Below are 19165 nucleotides of genomic sequence, written 5' to 3'. Positions count from 1 at the left end.
AATTATGATTCCACCATTTCACTGTAAAGGCTGATCTTGATTTTTTTCTGTAAGTGATTAATTAATTCATTTATGTTTATTGCATTTTAATTTGGTCTGGGTTGAATTATAACATATAATGTTTGATGGAAATAATTAGCTGGAATTTGGAGAGACAGCCATTGGATGTGTGTCAGAACTATAGTTACCTTCTGGGTGTTCTAAACAGTGAAGAAATATTCCACTGAAGTTGTCTTGCCTGATGGCTTTTCTCAAGGAGGAAAGAGAGTTAAAGTGGTAGCCTAGATTGTGGAACAGGTCCATACTATGTACTACAGCTTTCACCTGGGCATCTAGCTATATATATTCTTCAACAAAGGGGATTTAAATCCCATCAAATTAAGATACATCAGGTTCAGTTAGTGCAAGGATGCTGATTTCTTTATTTAAAAAATTATGTTTCGTAGAGACTCCCTTGGATGGATGTTCCATCTTTAGGTAATCTTCCTTGTTCAGGGGGCTGAAGAGGATGATTGTACTTTGGTTAATTTACAAACCTGTTTCTTTCTGTTTTTCAACTCAGTGGTAGTATCCTGGCTAAACGGATATTCCGTGCAGTTGAGGAAGATTTTGTTCCACCACCACTGAAACAAATAAAAGAAGAAGGAACAAAAAGAGGTACCTATTTGTTCTCAGCCACTTTGTCTTATATTCCTTGCAGCAACTGATGATCAACTAAAATTACATACATAGCACTAAAGCCAGCTTTTCCAACTCAATACCTCCCAGATGTAGTGAGTAGCAGTTCCCAGAAGATGCGAATTACAGCCTAATACATTTGGGAGGGTATCAGGGTAGAGGAAGTTTGGTTAGAGAATTGGACATAGTCGAGAAAGAGCCAGGGTCAAATCCCCACTCAGTCACTGGCCCTATCTGCCTCTCAGCAAACACACCATTTGAAGGAAGGCTGGAGTATTTAGCAGACAATGTACATTTAATAGGCACAATATAGATTCTGCAAATGTCTACAATTAATAAGTTTCTATACTGATATATATAAAAGCAGACACATTCCTTACTTTTAGAACTGAATGCCACTCAACAATGACTTTGTTTACATGGGAAAGCAATTTCTCCACTGTAGTTTAACAGCAGTTCATGCTAAGCTGTTTACTTCAGTTTCTAGATGAGCTACACCAGCGTGTATCACAAAATCACATAAATGCATGTTATAAGTAAATTACAGGTAATCCTCACTTATCAATGGTAATGGGGACCCAGAACTGTCGCTAAGTGACACAGTCATATGGCACAATGTCACGTGACCATGCCAACTTACAACGGCAGTTCCAGCAATCCCAGCTGCTGTCGTTAGGAGAATCCCGTGTGGTCGCAGCATCCTGCGATCATGTGATAGCCATTTGCAACCCTCCGGCTTCCCTATTGTCTTTGCTTGTTGGAAGTCCACAGTGAAAGTTACAAATGGTCTTCATGTGACCGCAGGATGTTGCAATTTCATAATTGTGAGCTGGTCACTGAGCATCCAAATCATGATCATGTGACTGCAGGGAGGCTGTGACAGCCGCAACTACAAGGACCTGTTGTAAGTGCCCCTCGTTCAGCACCATTGTAATTTCGAATGGTTGCTGAATGAGTGAATGTTAAGCGAGCACTACCTGTATTTGCTAGTGATACTGTTGAAGCCTCACATTGGAAATAGTGAAGGGATTATTGGACTGTGTATGAAAAAACATTTTGGTGATTTACCTTGCTTCATCATAACGATACTTGTTTTGCCCTTGTACCACAAGGACCACAAAAAGAAAATCCATTCTATCAAATTTGAGTATTTGCTTTACAAGCTAATGGAACTTTCAGTTATTTATTGGTAAATTTGATATCAATGATGGCAGTCACCCAATTCTATAAGAAACTTCAGGGTAACTACTTAGAACGGACTTAAAAGTTCTGAAAGTTTTAAGGAATGCAACTATTCATAACACAGTTTCTTGGAAGGGAAAAAAAAGTACACACTATTTCCAAATCAGCTAATATGCCTCCTGCCCCATGTCATCCTTATTATGTGTGATAGTTTTATTTTTAATACAAGTGTCTGGCTTTTTTCAATTGTCATTTGGTGGAAAGAAATTGCCGTCCAAGGGAAGTGATTCATTTGTGGGACTGTTCTACATCTTCTCCAAAGCTTGGTTCTTGATTTTTTCAGTTCTCCTGTATGTGAGGAAAGAAGCAGATGAAGTGTTTGATGCTTTGATGTTAAAGTCTCCCACGGTAAAAGGGCTTATGGATGCGGTAAGTATTTGTCCCCTCATCTCACATCTTATTGTAGAAAGGTGAACAAAGAAACATACTTCATTTTAGTTTTCTGGGGTATGTGCAAGAAAAAATAATATGTTATATCTGCACAAACTTGAAAAAGATCCAAGATCCATATTTACTCAATACCAACCAAAATGCCACAAAAAAATGATGTTAATGAGCAAAATGTTAACACACGAGAAAAGAACTGTTTGTCGCAATTATCCTTGGTTGCTAATGATATCCCTTTCCAAGAAGCTGTTCCAGTTCCAAGAGGAAGTTGAAGTAGTTCATGCACTTTTTGGTTAGAACATGACCTCTTTCTTTCTGTCTCTGAGCCTTAAAAAAATCAGCAATCGCAATGATTCTCTGGAGAGTGTATAAGAGCTTCTCCGCTGACCCCTAAAAATATCAGCCTGACCACTGAGAAAATAAGGAATCTGTTACGCCTTAAATTGGACCTGCAACTTTTAGTATTTATTATTTCTAATCTCTATTCTCAAAAACAATTTGTTTTATAACTATTTTAAAGTTCAACTCTATTTTTCTTGGTTTTCAAGTCGATGAATCAAGCCTGCAGTAATTTTCCCAGCTCCCTCCTTTTTAAAAATTTTGCATAACCCTTTGTTGCATTCCCTATCTTGGGCACAATAGACTTTAGTTAATCAAAAGGTTGAAAGAGTGAAAGAAAATGTTGGTGGATGGTGACGAATAAACTTCTTGATTGCACAAGACTAGAATGGGTGATAAAAAACCATGAAATTGTTGAGCTGAGAAAAACTGTAGATTTGATTGATTGATTGATTGATTGCCATTATTTGTATGCTGCCTACTCAGACAACTCTTATATGGCTTACCACAGTACCTTAAAAACATCCATACAATCTATTTTAAATATTAAATATTAAAATCTTTTAAAATATGCTGCTGTTTTCCATTAAAACTCACTCCCCAAAAGCCCCAAGAAAGGTTTTTACTGGTTTCTAAAGGATAAAATGTTGGGGAACAGTCTAACCCAAAAGGGTAAGCTGTTCCAAAGTGAATGGGCTGCCAATGAGAAGGCCACTTTTCCCATCCTGCCCCCCCCCCCCCCAATCTCTCTAGGACTGGATAGCCACAGAATCATCTCCTGGCCAAATCATGTTGGGCGGGCAGATTCCCCTACAGTTGACAGTCCTGGGGGTAGCAAGGGCCTGTGCCAAAAAAGGACTTTATAGGCAACAACCAGCATTGGGCCTGAAAGTCTATCAGCAACCAGTGAAGCTCTCCCAAAGTAGGTGTTATTCTGCTGAACTGGCCAGCGCTGGTCTGCAGGCAAGCAGCTATATTCTGAGTCATCTTCAAATTGCAAGTTTGTCTGAGAGATGACAAAAGTATCTCTGCTTTTAACACCTCCTGGACCAGGAACTGACCCAGCTGGTGGACCCTCCCAAACCTGGGCAAAGGTTCTCCTGGAGAAGCCATAAATCTGGGAGAATCCCTAGATCCAGAGGATTATGCACCAGGTCTTTCTGGGGTGTTCAGTCCCAACAGGAGCAAAAGATGGAAATTTCATGGAACTAAATGGCTTCTGTGCCTACTGTAACTCCATCTGGCTGGGATTCAACCGTCGGCTGTCTTTCCTGACGTTATCTATTTGTATAATTATTAGGTTGTTTTTTTAGGGACAAGTTTGTTTCCTGTGGCTTTTAAATGAAAATGTTTATTATTTTAATAATAATTAAACGATTATTATAATATATTGTATTTATAGATCATGTATTTATTATACATTATTTTATGTTCCTTCTGGTGGGTAATTAAATGTTAGGATTTAGGATTTTTACAGTTGTGTTAATGTACTGATCTTTAAAGCTCATTTTGATTTTAAGAGTTGAAATTGATAATGGATGTTTTCTATTAGAGGCTGCCTTGTGAAGACTATTGTCAGGAATTATATTGTATATTTCAAATAAATATATACACCATGGGCATTGGAATTCTTCCTAACAAGGGTGTCTGCAGGCAGGGTCAAAAAAATCACAATGGTAGCCGTGACTATTTTTATGTGGGTCACAGTGCATGTAAAAAAGTGGATGGAGCTTTGATCATATAGTTGCAGCTGTCATCTTCACTTTGTTGACCCCACCTGCAGACACCTGTTTCCCAGCCTGCATCTGAAATTGCATCAGATGTGGGTTCATGTTCAAATAGATCTTTGAAACCTTGAGGGCTGAGTAGAAATGTGTGTGTGTGCACTTAATAAGCCAGACTAATTAAAACAGAATTTTGCACTCATACAGTTCCATAGTTGTATAATCCAGTCATTGAATACAGAGGGATATGACACTGGAAAGCTGATCAGTTTGGATTAAGTACAGTACTGGAACAATACCGATATTCCTATATATATATATTTGTGCAATTGAAAAAATGAGGATTTGTTTTAAAATATCTGGGATCCAGATAATGTATCCCAGATATTTTGTTGTTTTAAAATTTGTCTGGGATCCAGATAATGTTTTTGTTGGTATGAAGCTGCTTACCTTGTCAATAAAGATAAATTATCTATTTTGGAGAAAAGATGTATCCATACCTGAACTGGGTAAGACGACATTATCCAGAATGCATAGCTAATTCTAATCCACTTTTATTAGGAACCTTGTGATAAAATCATGTTAGTGCTTTTATGAAGCACTTCTAATATGGGGCAATTGCCAAGACATAGCATAACAGTTGCCTTGCTCTCATTGGAGATTTTAATTGAGATTAAGAGGGGTGAATTCAGAATTCCCAAATTATGGGGTCCTGTATGTTTATGCATACCATTGCCTTGTATCGTAAAAGGCAGTGGGAACAAGAAAATAACTCTCATTCATTGATGCCTCTTGCTGAATAGGTTTCCTTGCCAAAAAGGGCGGAGTTTAGAATACAGAAGTGTTTTAGCATGTGAGCTGTTGAGATTTATATTTTATGACAATGTAATTACAAATGTACAGTGGTACCTTGGGTTATGAACGCCTCTGCTTACGAACTTTTTGGGTTGCGACCAGCTCCGGCCGCAAAAATTTACCTCGGTTTGTGAACTCCGCCTCGGGGTACGAACCGGATCCGCGGCCATTTTCCGCCGTGACATGTGGTCCGCGGCCATTTTCCACCCGTGCCATGTGGTCCGCGGACACCGGAATGGATTAATGGTAATTACATTGAACCTTATGGGAAAATTTGCTTCGGGTTGCGAACAAATCGGGTTGCGACCAGAGTCACGGAACGGATTAAATTCGTAACCCGAGGTACCACTGTATTACAAACACGTTACAAATATTTGCAACAGTGCCATCTTGATGACCTTCACATTTCACTTCCGATAAGGGAAGGGAGCCTTGCATAGATATATGTTATACTTTGGCAAGGCAATGTAAAATGCTTTACTTAAACTTACATGCCCATCTATATAGATTCATGCCCTCTTGAGTTTGTTAGTTTTTTGCATCTTAAGCTTAGCTGTGTTTCCAAGACTGCAGTCTACCATAAATGCAAAGCAAAAGTTCCATTGTTCACACCCCATTTATCAGTTTTGATCTGTGGACTCACTCAAGCTTTCCATAACACTTGATCATATTTTCTTATATTTAGTATTCACTTCATTTTTCTTCCTTTTATAATGGCACACCAGAAGAATGGGCAGTAAATCTTCACATTCTGCTTTTTCCAGAGACAAGAAAATAATATGGCACCTTTGCAAACCAACTGTTTTAGCAGGACCTCTCACAGACAGCCATTGTATTGTCAAACAGCTTGGAAGGAGCCAGAACAGGATTGCTGAACATAACATTCAGATTTTGGAGAATAAAGCTTTTGAATAAGTTGAAAAGAACAATGATGCAATACACAATCAAATGACAGACAATGTTGAGTTTTGGAGAGGCAGAATTTTAATTTTACCCACGTCCAGGAAAATGCAAGTAGATTTCTATCTGAATTGCTCTGTTCCACTTCTCTTTATTAAGCCTTCATGGCAAAATCAGAGGAACCTATTTAATAGTAAGGCATAAGAGGGTTATATAAAGGTATTTAGGATATATTCAAATGGGCATTGGGTAGTTATGTACCTACATACTAAGCTGAATATTTATTACATACAGTTCAGACAAACAATTCTGGAAACCAGATAACTCAAGGCTGTTTTTAAGAGTCTAACCAGTCATCATTGACAATTAGAAATTACTAGTAACAGATTAAAAGCAGTGACTCAGATCCCTGGCTTGCAATAATTTGCCGCCATATTCAACTCCATAAAGATCAAAATAACAACTACTGGATATGCTTGATTCAGTGCTGACTGAAATTTTTTGGATTATCTACCTCCTGCTTTCAGGCCAAAAAGCTTCCTGCTTTTGCTTGTGAGGCAGCCCTGCTGTTTCTGTCTTCCCGAAGAGCAAGACAAAGTATCTTAAGATTGCTTAAGAGCTTTTCTCTGTTTTCCATTTTTCCTTGGCTTGAGTCTGAGTCATAAAAGAAGGTGTGAAGTGAACTCTAATTAGCTGTTTGCATTTGCAACCCAGAATCAGTTTTGAAGACTGCTTTTGTCCCAAGTTGACTGGAAATGTTTAATTTCTAAGCTGCCTTTTTTGCTCAGAATAGATCCCAAAGGTGAATTACAAATAAAAATTAAGACATAATTAAAAACTTTAAAAAACATACACAGTAAAATTAAAAGCAGAGAGAAGAGAGAGAAAACAGGAGATTAGAGGTAATTCATTTCAAATAGCTGGAAGGCCAAATTGAGCAAACAAGATTTAATAGCCTGCTTTAAATGCAAGTAATGGTTGTGCAGGGAAAGACTTCACATAACTAGTTAGCATGCCAGTATTTTCCTTTTCATTGGCATTATCCAGATAAATATTTTCCCAATTAAGAACAGTCACTCACCACCAGCTATGGAATCAATAAAGTCTGCCAGGCTGTCCATAAGCAAGAGGAAATTTTCTGTTATGCTTCGAATAAGGAAAATACAGTGAGGGACCAGTTGAGAAAATGGTGTGTCTTCATTCTCTGTTGTCTGTTAAATCAAGAGAGTACATATCTGCGACTTCATTATGCAAAAGATCCAAATTACACATTTGCGTCGTATTATATCATTTCCATAACAATGTCTGTGGACCATCAACGTGGATAAGCAGGAATGGATACTGATCAATTGCTCTAATGAGCTGGGGTCATCTGGCCTGAATAGGGGTCAAGACAGGGGTACCTGTCTTGTTCCTTTTATTTCCCAGTTAGATTTTTTTTGCATTTCTATCACTCTTGAGCCTCCTCCCAGGCATTTTAACTCTTTTTTTTTACATGAATTCAGAGCCATATAAGTATCTAAACAATGGTAATGAGGAAGAAATATATAATCATAACTAAAACCAGATTGAGATCTACTAATTTAGACACATTGAAGTTCATCATGATTGACCATTGGGATTTGAGGACTTTATGGGAAGGCACTGGGGTTCAGCAGAAATTCCATTCAAAAGATAAGGACAATCTAATCCAGTGTTTCTCAGCCTTGACAACTTTGACATGTGTGAACTTCAATTCCCAGAATTCTCTAGCCAGCATGAAGTCCACACATGTCAAAGTTGCTAAGGTTGATACTGATCAAATCCTTTCCTGTTGCCTTTCTCCAGCAGCTTTCTGCATTGTTACTGTGGAGGGCTCTCTGGAACACTTTATCAAGAGGCACAGGAAGGAATAAGGAAAAAGAGATATCTTGAATATTACCTCCTGCTCCCTTCCTCCAGTCTAAATGCTATTCTGATCCAACCCAGAGCTACCTTCTTGGTGCAGAAATTTAGATGAGGTGACCCTTTAATTCTTTACTTAAGGTCTGTAATTTGATTATGTTGACCTGCAACAGAGAAAGATGCTTGCTTTGATGTGTTGTGGAATCTGGTTGCCAAGGATAATTTGTATTCCCTGCCCGCCCCCCAGCCTCTCTTGACATGTTTTCCCAATTTGAGAACATCCTTGAAAAGTTATTTTGTTAAATTTAGAAAGACAGAGGAGTGTGTCCTTTGAGAAAGAATGCAGGAACAATTCTGAGGTCCACATTTCTTAAGTGAAGAACATGCTGCAATGTATCTACTCCCAGTCTCCATAAACACAGATGGATAGATTAAATCTATGCATTATCAGAATGGAAGAACTATTCTGATAGTACTGAGAACATATGGGAAAAACGGAGGAAGAAATAACGTTCAACCCTTACTTGGGAGATGTTCTGTTGGAATAACTCTAGAAAAACCTAGCTTGGATATACAGAGTTGCAAAAACCATGATTAAGGTAGTAGTGGGTTTGCTATATGCATTAAATAATACTGAGAGTTGGGGAAACATTTGAGATAATGGGTAATGTTTCAGAGGATCATTCATTATGTCCACTATTGTTTGGAATCATTTCTGTTTCTCTTTTGTCAGCAAAACCTCTCATAAGCATCTTTCTCTTCAGTCCTGGTTGATGCCATAAATGGGTATCAAAGATTCCATTTGCACATAGCTTGAAACAACTTGGTTGTAATGTACTTGAAGGAATTGCTATAACTCATCACTTTGGATGCCCCTGTAAGCATTTTCTTAGAACTAGCCAAGTTCTAAGATTTGTTATCTCATGCTTCATTTGGATTTTTTAAATTTTATTTTGCCAGGACTCCTTTATAAGATGCTGTGGCTTAGAACCTTTCTCAGTCTGGGTCCCTGTCAATGTGTCAAATTGAACTCCCCAGATTTCCAGATGGCACAGAAAGGAATTCTTTCTTAGGCTTCTGCATGTCTAGTTGGGCACTAGTTGTACCATTTACAGCCACAGATTCTACTAAAACCAGAGCATCTGAAAATGATCCATATTGCTTGCTGAATACTAAGATTATTTGCATTTATACCAAGATGTGTGCTTTTGGTAATCAGTGAAGATTATAAGTGTGATCTGATCATAATGCCATGGACGGGCAAGCTTCCTCTCACCCCAGCTTGCATCAGGTGAAGCTTTTGGCACTCTTCAAGGCTGTGCCATAAATTTCCATTAATCTGGTCACATGAAACCAAGGCATGGTTGGTTGCAACTGGATAAGGGAAAAAATATAATCATCTAAAACACTCTTTGCTACCTTCATCATTTGGAAATTTAGACACAGCATCAGATCAAGGTATACTGTCAGATTGCTTTTACAAAGCTGCATAATTCTTGCAAGGAGATTCACATTTGATCTTAATGGCTCAGTTCTTGGATAGTTGATCTTAATTCATTCTTTAGAAGAGAAAAAAAAAAGCCTGTTTTAAATCAGTAGAGATTAAAACTATGGGAAGGAAACCATGCAAAAAGTATAGTATAGGTAGAACAGATTTTAAAAGCGGCAGAAAGTTCAGCTAGACCTAAAGCTGCTTCGTTTCCTGTGTGTAAGTCCCACTGCTCTCTGTGGCATCTGTAAGATCGCACTGCAGGTCTGCCCTTTAAAGCTGACAATACTAAGAAGGGACACCATGCAGCCTGCCAAGCATTACCTAAGCCTAATTGAGGGCAGTGATCCTGCAGTAGGTTTGCTTTTAATACATCTGTCTTCCTTTCTTTTATTTTAAATATAGATTTCTGAGAAATATGGCCTTCCAGCTGAGAAGATTATAAAGCTTTATAAAAAAAGCAAAAAGGGGTAAGAGAAACAAACAAGCCCATGTTTTTATAAAATAGTCCTGAGACCACAGCTCAGCTTCTAAATCTTTCATGCTCTGATGTGTGCTCACACTGCAAGACAAATTTCCAGCTACAGGTTCACACAAGGATTGCAGCAGATGTCAAATCAGCCACTGGCCTCTAATTAAACTGGGTGGTTCTGCTGTAGCATTTCTTAACTTGATGCTCTTCAGATGTGTTGAACTATGTGTCTCATTATTGGACAGCATGGAGATGCTGAGAATAGTGTGAATTGTAGTCCAGTTCTTCTGGAGAGCAGCACATTAGTGGAGGTGGTTCTTGGAAGCCAGCAGCTTGGGAAGGTATCTTCAGCATGGAAGCTATAGCAACAACATTTCTTCCCCTACCACTTGGGTCACCTGGGAAGCCACAGTAGAAAAGTACACACATACTTATTTGATGGGTCCTCAGTTCCCCTATTTGTTGCTAACAGTGCTCTTGGGACTTCCCAATTTGGCTTTGGACTTTGACCCAAGTAGCTTGGGACTAGGTATTGTTTTTATCAATACTACAACCTACAATGCTTTAACCCAGCCTTCCTAAAATGTTGGCCCTGGACATGTTGGCACATAATTTCAGCCACTAAAGATGAAAATTGAGGATTATGAAAGTTGTAATCCAGTAGCATCTGGAATTTGTGTTTTCCCCTTTCCTGCTATGGTGCATAGGAACTATTCTGTAAAAATATTTAGGCTGTATGTGTAAAAAAAATGCAATGAAATAATGTAAGACATTGCATAGGAGATTTAAGTAGGATTCCCCTAGCATGGACCTAACTGGAGAATTCATATGAATTTGGATCATTAATGATAGAAGCATATGCATATTTACACAGGACAAAGAATCACAAAATATTTTATGAGGCAACTTGGAGTTGGACAATTAGAAGATAATGAGCTTCCCTGTGGGTTTTGTCAAGGCACTCATACAAATGGTCAACATAAAATAAGATTCTCCTTGTACACAGTAGCTGAACAGTCAATCTAAATTTATCCCCTTATTGACTAGATTCCCACATCCCATCAAGCTATTGTTTGTACCACCATGATTTATTGAATAATCTAGAATTGGCTGTGTTCAGACAACATGCTAATCACAATGGCTAGGTTCATACAATAAGCTAAATCAAAATGAAAGAAACTGTATCTTGTACAAATTAGCCATTATCTGAACTTCACCAATATATCTCTTTCCTATTTCAGGATCTTGGTAAACATGGATGATAACATCATTGAACATTATTCCAATGAAGACACTTTCATCCTAAACATGGAGAACATAATGGAGGGCTTCAAGGTCACGTTGACGGAAATCTAGTCTAGACCAGCATAGACCTTGTGAAGTCACACCATTTTACCAAGGAAGGGAAAAAAAAATAATCAACCCCCCTGATTTCACTGTTGCTGAGAAGAAAGGTTGTTACAAACCTAAGTTGGAAACAACCACACTTCATTTTTTTGCCACTGGAAACCAGTTTGGCAATTACTGACCAGTCTGTTCAAAAGAACATACCTTCATAAAGTTCCTTATTTATTGCTCCTCACTCTGCAATATGTAAATAATCAGTGGACCCTAGACTTCACAATCTTGATGTTGCAAGGGTGAAACAGAGACTTTAAATAAAAACAAAAATAGTTAATACAAGGAAAATAATAAGTTGAAGAATTATGTCAGTTCCACTGGGACTTAATTACTGAAATTGCACCCTCTAAATGAATTGCTAGAAAGTCTGATGAGAGCTAACAATGGGCAAAGTGCCTGGTGGTGTTTGCACACCTACTGTATATAAAACTTCTACCTAGTGCTGAGTATCATGTAGCTTAGCCATTTCCCTCCAAGTGCTTCCCTGCACAGGTCAACTGAGGGCTTTAAGACTCTTAGATGGCATGTACTTTGTAAGTAAAACACCATCCATTTTACCTTCTGTATATATTGTTTATAATATGTAATAATATATTTTTCCTATCTGTGTGAATGTGTTTACTGCCACTCTATTCTGTGTCTGGATTAGAAGTTGGCAGAGCCCTTGGCCAAGGAGAAAGGATCTCTCACCAGCTGTTCGTTCTTCAGGGTTTTTGATACCTTTTGTTCAAGGCTTGTCCAGGAGCACATTAGAAAGTTAAAATTCCTTATTATCACAACTAAGATTATTCTTTCCCTGATATACCAGCCTGTCAGGCCTTCCAATGAGATGCTTTTTCTTACTGTTAGACTAGAACTCCTGTTAAGCCAGACATTTAACCATACAGAGTACAACTGAAGGCAGTTTTAGTCCAAAACATTTGGAGTGCACCAGCTTTCTAGAGTCAGATTTATCCAATTATGCTGCAGTCTTTCAGTTCCTGAAGTATTTTTCCTTTATATGTACCCTTCGATTTTTATGTTCTGTCCAATGCATCCTTGCTGAACAGAACTTAAATTTTTGCTGGGCGTCATGCAGGGAATCATAAATGAGGCATTTCTGTGTCATTCCCACCAATGGCTGCTTCCCATTTTGACCCAAGCTTTTCTAAAGAAATGTTATTCTTCCACTCAAGTTACCTCTGCTTTGAAGTTTCTGGCAATGTGAAGCCAAATCTGAGTTTAGCAAGATATTTTATTTTTTCCTTCCATTTTAGGGAAGTCATATGCTCATAAAACAATAGAACTGTAAAGTTTGAAGGAAGATTTGGAATCATCTAGTGAAGTCCAGCCCCCTGAACATGCCAAGATATACAGTGGAGGATGCAAGTAATGGGTCTAAACATCCCCTAGAGGGATCTCTAGCAGAGGAGAATCCATAATCTACTGCAGCAGCTTGTTCCATGTTCACACCATGCTTTCAAAACATCTCTTAATGCTCAGTTGAAATCTGCTTTCCCAAAATGTTCTCATCCTTTCTTCAGGAGCAATAGAGAACAGCTATGCCCAGTAGCTTTCCATAGATTTGAAGATTGTTACTTTATAACGTCTTTCCATAAAAAAGGGTCGGACTTACGTTTGTAAATACTGCACAAGTCCTGCTGCTTTTTCTTCTTTTTCTTCTTAACAATATCAAATCATACTCATGATTTGGGCTAGAAATGAATTCATTTGGTTTGTGTTTGACCCAAACTGAAATTTAGTTACTGATTAAAATTCACTTTTCTGAATCTTGTGGTTCATAGATGTGTAGAATGCATTTATTCATGAAATGCTATACAAAAATGCATTATATTAGGAGACTTATTTGTAAGAGCATGGACACGAAGAGATGTGCCCCAGAATATACATCAAATGTTAGTGCAGTCTTCATAGAAGCCATAAGTGCAACAAACCAAACCTGAGAAATTTGCAGAAATGAGCATCTGAGAATTAACTTGCGATTCACAAGAATTAGGGACTGAAAAAGAAATGAAATTGATCTCTATCCTGTGCTCATCTCTATCCTGTGCATGGTGTATATATATGTATATATATACAACTTGAGTTTTGATAGAGTTTTTGGCATTGCAATTCATATCGAAATGCATTTTGTGAACTGCATATTTATTGAGGATATTCTACGATATGCATGAAGAGGGGGTTTTTTTCCCCTTTAATGGAATTAATCCAAAGAACTGCATGCCAGCTGGATCCAATCGCCTGAGTGAGGCGCCTTCACCTTCATTCATTTCCCCTTCCAACTCATTCAACCTGTTGCAGGATTTTTTGTCAATACATCTCCAAAGAGGTTTTGGCAAGAGTGGAAGAAATGTCTTGTATGAATGGCGTTTTCATATTATTATTTTTTTTCATTTAGTAAAACTGACTAGTGTTCCTGATAGCTCCCACTAGAATGTAAATACAAAAAATGTACATAATGCTGTTCTTGATGTGAGTCTGTGTACATATGCCGCCTACCAAATTTTTTGTTGTCGTCGTTCAATATCTAGTCATCTATTTTGTTTTGTTTTAATGGCACTTCCATGGATGGGGCTAGTGGGAAAGAGAAACAGCACAGCAGCAGAACAGAGGCTGTGCACACAGGAAGCCTTTGTTTTGGTCAGCAGCCACTTCAGGTAGAAACGCCGACGACCCTGGCAGAAACCCATCATCGCAAATAAGCCTTCCCTAACAGTAACCCTTCAGATACGTTGGGCGATAGCTCCCAGTTTTCTGAACCTTTAAACACAATGGTTTGCTGATATATATGAAAATAACTCTTTTTCATGTACTGTATCCATGTTTTTGTAGCACATTGTCTTCTAGAGATTTGACTGCATACCTACTATGTTTTGGGTGTGTTTTTCTGTCTCCTAGCAACTGCCTGGGCTAGTCCTTGCAATTTTCTTGGCAAGTTTTTTGGAAGTGGTCTGCCATTGCCTCCTTCCTACAGTTGAGAGGGATTGGCCCAAGGTCACCCCAATGATTTCATGCCTAAGATAGGACTAGAACTCACGGTCTCCCAGGTTCTAGACTTGTGCCTTAACCACTCCGCCAGACTGGCTCTTACTATGTACTATCCTATGCCTAAATCACTCCTTTATTTTCTGGGCTGTGGCAGCTTCTGCAGAATTCGCCTAAGCCATGAAATGTGACCTTGGAATTATTTATCTTCTGGCCATTCAACTCACCCAAACATTCCTTTCACCGTCTGCACAGTTGAGCAGGTGTAAGAAGTTCTTTTTAGTATGCTGTTGGTAATGGCTGGCCTGCTAATCAGAAAAAGGGTTTTAAAGGTTTCTTTTATATAAAGCAGCTTGATACAAATTTTAAAGAGCACTTGATCCTATAGACATTTATTTTTCTTGTGGCATCTTGGGGATTTGTATATGTCTCTGAGGTTTAAAATGTCACAGGAGAAATGTTAGACCTGGGTTATGAGATATAATTAACAGCTTCTTTAACTGTAAATTAATTTATTTAAGTCAGAATCTTGTATTTCCGAGTTCAGTCAATTTTTTTTTTCCTTTTCAAAGAAATCACAACGCTTTTTCCCCACTTGTATACTTGCATTAAATTGGATATCCGTAGAAGTGTAAAACTTTGATGGCTGATTGATTAAAATCGTACAGCCTTTTTATAGCAGACTTTTTTGCCTTTAAAATGACATACAGTGGTGAGATTGAAATATCGCTTTCCTTTGTTTTTGATCATCATGGGCTGAGGAATCAGCTGCACCTGTTGAACACCACTTGGCAACTGCCAAAGGCTGCTGCACCCTCTGTATCCCCCCAGCACTGCAGTTCACTACCGCTTGATAAGTTGGAGAAAAAAGCAGACGTGTATCAGCCAAACTAGATAAACTCTGGTTTTACACAAAATTTGCAGGTGATAATTTATACATACAGTAGATACAAATTTAGAAATAATTACCGTAATTTAAATAAAAATAGAGTACAATGCATGACAGGCATGCTTTATGTCTTAACTGTTCATAGGCAGCTTTCTTACCCGTAAATCAGCCAGAGTGCCTTCATTAGAGGATGCCTGATTTAGAGGGTTTCTTTCAGATTTTGTTCAGCCCCCCCACCCCCACCCCCACCAAGCTCTGCTAGTGGCTCATAGAAGTGTTTCATTGAAATAAATGTCAAATGAATCCCTTTGTTCCTGATGTCCTTCTAAATGGAGATGGAAAACCTTGTGTGTGTTGTGCAGTATAAGATGGGGAAACAAACTTGGCCCACAGCCTACCACATACGTTAGGCTGGTTCACACATTATCCTAAGCCATCTTTTCCTAATCTAGGTGCCTTCCAGCTTAATTGATGTGATGTTAATTCTTAGAAGTTCCTAGCCAGCTTGGCTGTTGATGAGAATTTGGGGTTTTGATGTCTGCATCAGGGTAGGCTATCTACACTTACAACAGTAGTTGGAAGTCATAAGGGGGTTGGCTTTGGCCATACATCTTGTGCAGATTCAGCTATTTTGGTGTAAACCATATTTATTTATGGTGGAGTTGTCCATTCAGAAGCCCAGGTCCATCTGACATTTGGGCAGAGTTCCTGCTCTCCCAGAAGCTGGTACCAAATTTTAATATTTAATTAATACCTATGCAAATGAAATGAAATGAAATTTAGTTTCTCTTGATCCAGTCTACTGCTTTTTTGGAATGCAGCTTCACAAATGCCATAGAAAGGCCCAACTTGTCTCTCAAATGCACATTCCTAGTTTATGGATGGTTATATCAGACAAATCCAACCAATGGTCGTTTATTCAAGATGATGGTTAAACAACACCTTAGCAGGTTGTGTGAACCAGATCACCTACTAGTTTACTAGGTCAAGGAGCAAATGCTCATAAGTGTTTCAGCAGACCAGATTATAATATTGAAGGTGAAAAACGATTACTGTTATTATCTTCCGAAATAAAGGATTTATTTCATTTATTTTTTTGCTGAGACCTTGGCGGATCCATTAGTTAGGGAGTTAGAACAGGGACAATATGTAGCATTTACAGATTTTGCATTTATGTTTTGAGAATACTTAAATAAACCTGCACAGCCACAGTCTGTAAGGACTAGAAGCTTGGGGGGGGGGGTTAATGAATTTTTCAAGAAGTTAAACTTCAAGCTTTCTAGCATATTATGCAATTGAATAGAATTGCAGATTGTACAGGAATGATATATTCCTTAAACATCAAAAGCTCTCATTATATGTTCTACAGACCTCACCACTGAATGTTACACAGTTAATGTCAACTTTTGACTTGTCCAATTGGGAGGGGAAAAAGGCTTGTTATGATTCATTATCCTATTAAATTTAATCATTATTGTTGTCAGGTCTACCTGTTTTTAACTCATCTTTTACTTTTACATGGGAAAAGAGGAGTATATAGAAGCTTAATTTAGCTTTCCCTTTTTTTCTTTCGTTATTGTTGACCTAATTTGATGCCAAATAGAAATGACCAAGACATATATAGAAGCATTTCATTTATGATTTGAATCTTTCTTCCTATTTATTTTCTTTTATTCTAACCTAATGTACCTGATGAAAGATGCAAATTAGCAAAATTCCTCCTGTTCTTAATTACAAGGTGATTGAAAAATTGTGGATTCAGCCTGCCATCACACTGCAAAGACTGTATGGGAACAGGCTTGCTGAAATTTTTAAAGTGCATAAGGTTTGTTAACTTTTCTAATCTTGGCTGTTTCCTCCTCCTAATTCCAGTTCCGCCTGCAAGATATTGACATGATGCAAATATGAAAGAGTGCTTGTGCCAAAAACTCTCTGTGCAGTGCCCCCATCTCTGGAAAGCAAGCTTTGTGTATAAATCTTATGTGTTTTCTAACAATAGTTTTGTAAATGGGAGAGGGGAATCTATAAACATATAAATAATACAGGTTTATATTTTTTGTACATTTTTAAAAAGGAAAGAAATAAATGTTCTTAAGGTATAACCATCTTTGTTGATTTTTTTCCACAGATGGAAGTCATCTCTGGGTATTTACTTACATGCCCTCAAAAGCACACACTGAATTATATATAAACCGCTTGGGCCATATTATGGCTGGATTCACACAGAACAATACACCTAATCTAGTTTAACCATTCAGGTAGTCCCTGTTTAGTGACCATTCACTGTTATGACGGTGATGAAAAAGTAACTTTGTGACCAATCCTCACATTTACAACCTCCACAGGTCTGTAAAGCAAAGGAAAGCTGAAATAAGATTGTGAAATCATGTTTCACTTAGCAACCACTTTGTTTAGTGACCGAGTTGCCGGTCCCAATTGTGGTCACTAAACGAGAACTACCTGTACACAATGCTCATCTTTGCAGAACATGCTACATCTGAACAAATAAACCATATTATAGCTTGATTCGCATGAAATAACAGCTGGGACTCCGACGTTATTTTAGCCTAGTCTAGTGTATTGTGTGAACCCAGTCACTGAGTGATAAACTAGCCAACCACAGGTTTAACCAGTAGTGCAAACCCAGCCCCAGGGGCTTACACTCCATGTGGGGCTCACAGCCACCACCTTCCATGTGTCACATGTCCTTATTAACAGCGAGATGTGATTCCAAAGGCATTCATCTGGGGCCCAGGGCCATGATGGAATAGCAGGTGGGGCTTTAACTATAGTTGCTGCGGCAGGACTTGATTTTCTTATTGTCTGCTATTATTTGGCCACTTAACTGCCACATTTCTTTAGTCATGTTTGGTACTCCAACTCAGTGCTGTAGGACTGCAGCAGCCAACTCTTCAGCCAAAATGTGGCAACCGACAATCAGCCTTTGGCATGTTCATGGATGCAGCAAAAAACATAAAATCTTCCTCTACACCACTGAAAAGCAAGTCCTTGTGCCATCACTGGTCTTTTTCTTCCAACTTCCATTTTTACAAGAAGTTTATATCTATGTCTGAAATGACTGAACATTTCTTTCTGGTAAAGTAAAGAACACGTGGTAGGGCTTCCATACCTTTTGGTGTGAAAAAACATGAATACTGCATTTATCCAAGAGACCAGTGCCATTTTAACTTTTCTGACTCCCTGGACAGCTCTGGGCTATATGACAGCTGGAATATTCAGAATCCTTTGACATCATGCTGGGGCCTCCTGAAAATGATTTGGTTTCCCTCAGGAAAGATGGAACTGAATTTCCTAGAAAGCCTAATAGCACTGAATAGTCGGAAGGGAACAAAATTTAGGGGCATCATGACAGACATGGTATCTGCATACCTTTCAAAAATACTGGGTTAAGGTCATGTATTCGTAAAAGGAAAAAATACAATTATAATCAGGTGCAATCAATTATTCCAGTATGAAAAAGTACCATGTCACAAAATGGTATACAATACAAAATTATTTAAAATTGAACATTTAAAAACAATATCTGTTCAGCAGTAATACAGTAAAAAAATCTTACTTTTCTTCAAACAATACTGTTCATGTGTTTGGCACTGTAAAACTACATGATCACAGGTTCATCTCTCTCTGATTCTGTCTCTCTCTCTCTTTTTTAAACCAGCCAACAATGCTGCTGTTAAAGCATCTGTATATGCCATACTGCAGCGCAGTATATAATAAAAAACATGTGGGTTCCATTCCACTGCAAAACCAATCATAATGAAAAAGCCTGCCCCACACCAATAGTTAATATCCAAACTTCCAACCTGGTCAGTATGTGTGTGCATGAATTAATCTCAATGGACTGAAACATTTCTAATTTTGATTCTTGTATCAAATCTGAGCACTTAAGGAAAAAAGAA

General features: G+C 38.2%; 1 protein-coding gene across 1 annotated transcript in view; it reads left to right on the top strand.

The window, feature by feature from the left end:
- Positions 1-19134, top strand: part of GRHL2 (grainyhead like transcription factor 2) — an 86383-nt gene extending 67249 nt beyond the window's left edge. Inside the window, exons 13-16 of the mRNA XM_007431054.4 lie at positions 563-657; positions 2204-2289; positions 9904-9968; positions 11212-19134. Of these exons, the coding sequence (XP_007431116.1) occupies positions 563-657; positions 2204-2289; positions 9904-9968; positions 11212-11326 (361 nt within the window). The 3' untranslated portion in view covers positions 11327-19134. The remainder of the gene's footprint in view (positions 1-562; positions 658-2203; positions 2290-9903; positions 9969-11211) is intronic.
- Positions 19135-19165: the final 31 nt, after the last annotated feature.

Source organism: Python bivittatus, unplaced genomic scaffold, assembly GCF_059951505.1.
Source record: "Python bivittatus isolate LINGU-HERP-01145 unplaced genomic scaffold, Pbiv_v1 ctg000590_np1212, whole genome shotgun sequence".
In the NCBI taxonomy this organism is placed as follows: domain Eukaryota; kingdom Metazoa; phylum Chordata; class Lepidosauria; order Squamata; family Pythonidae; genus Python; species Python bivittatus.
Note: the sequence above shows the minus strand (reverse complement) of the source record. Positions and strands in the feature narration are given on the sequence as shown.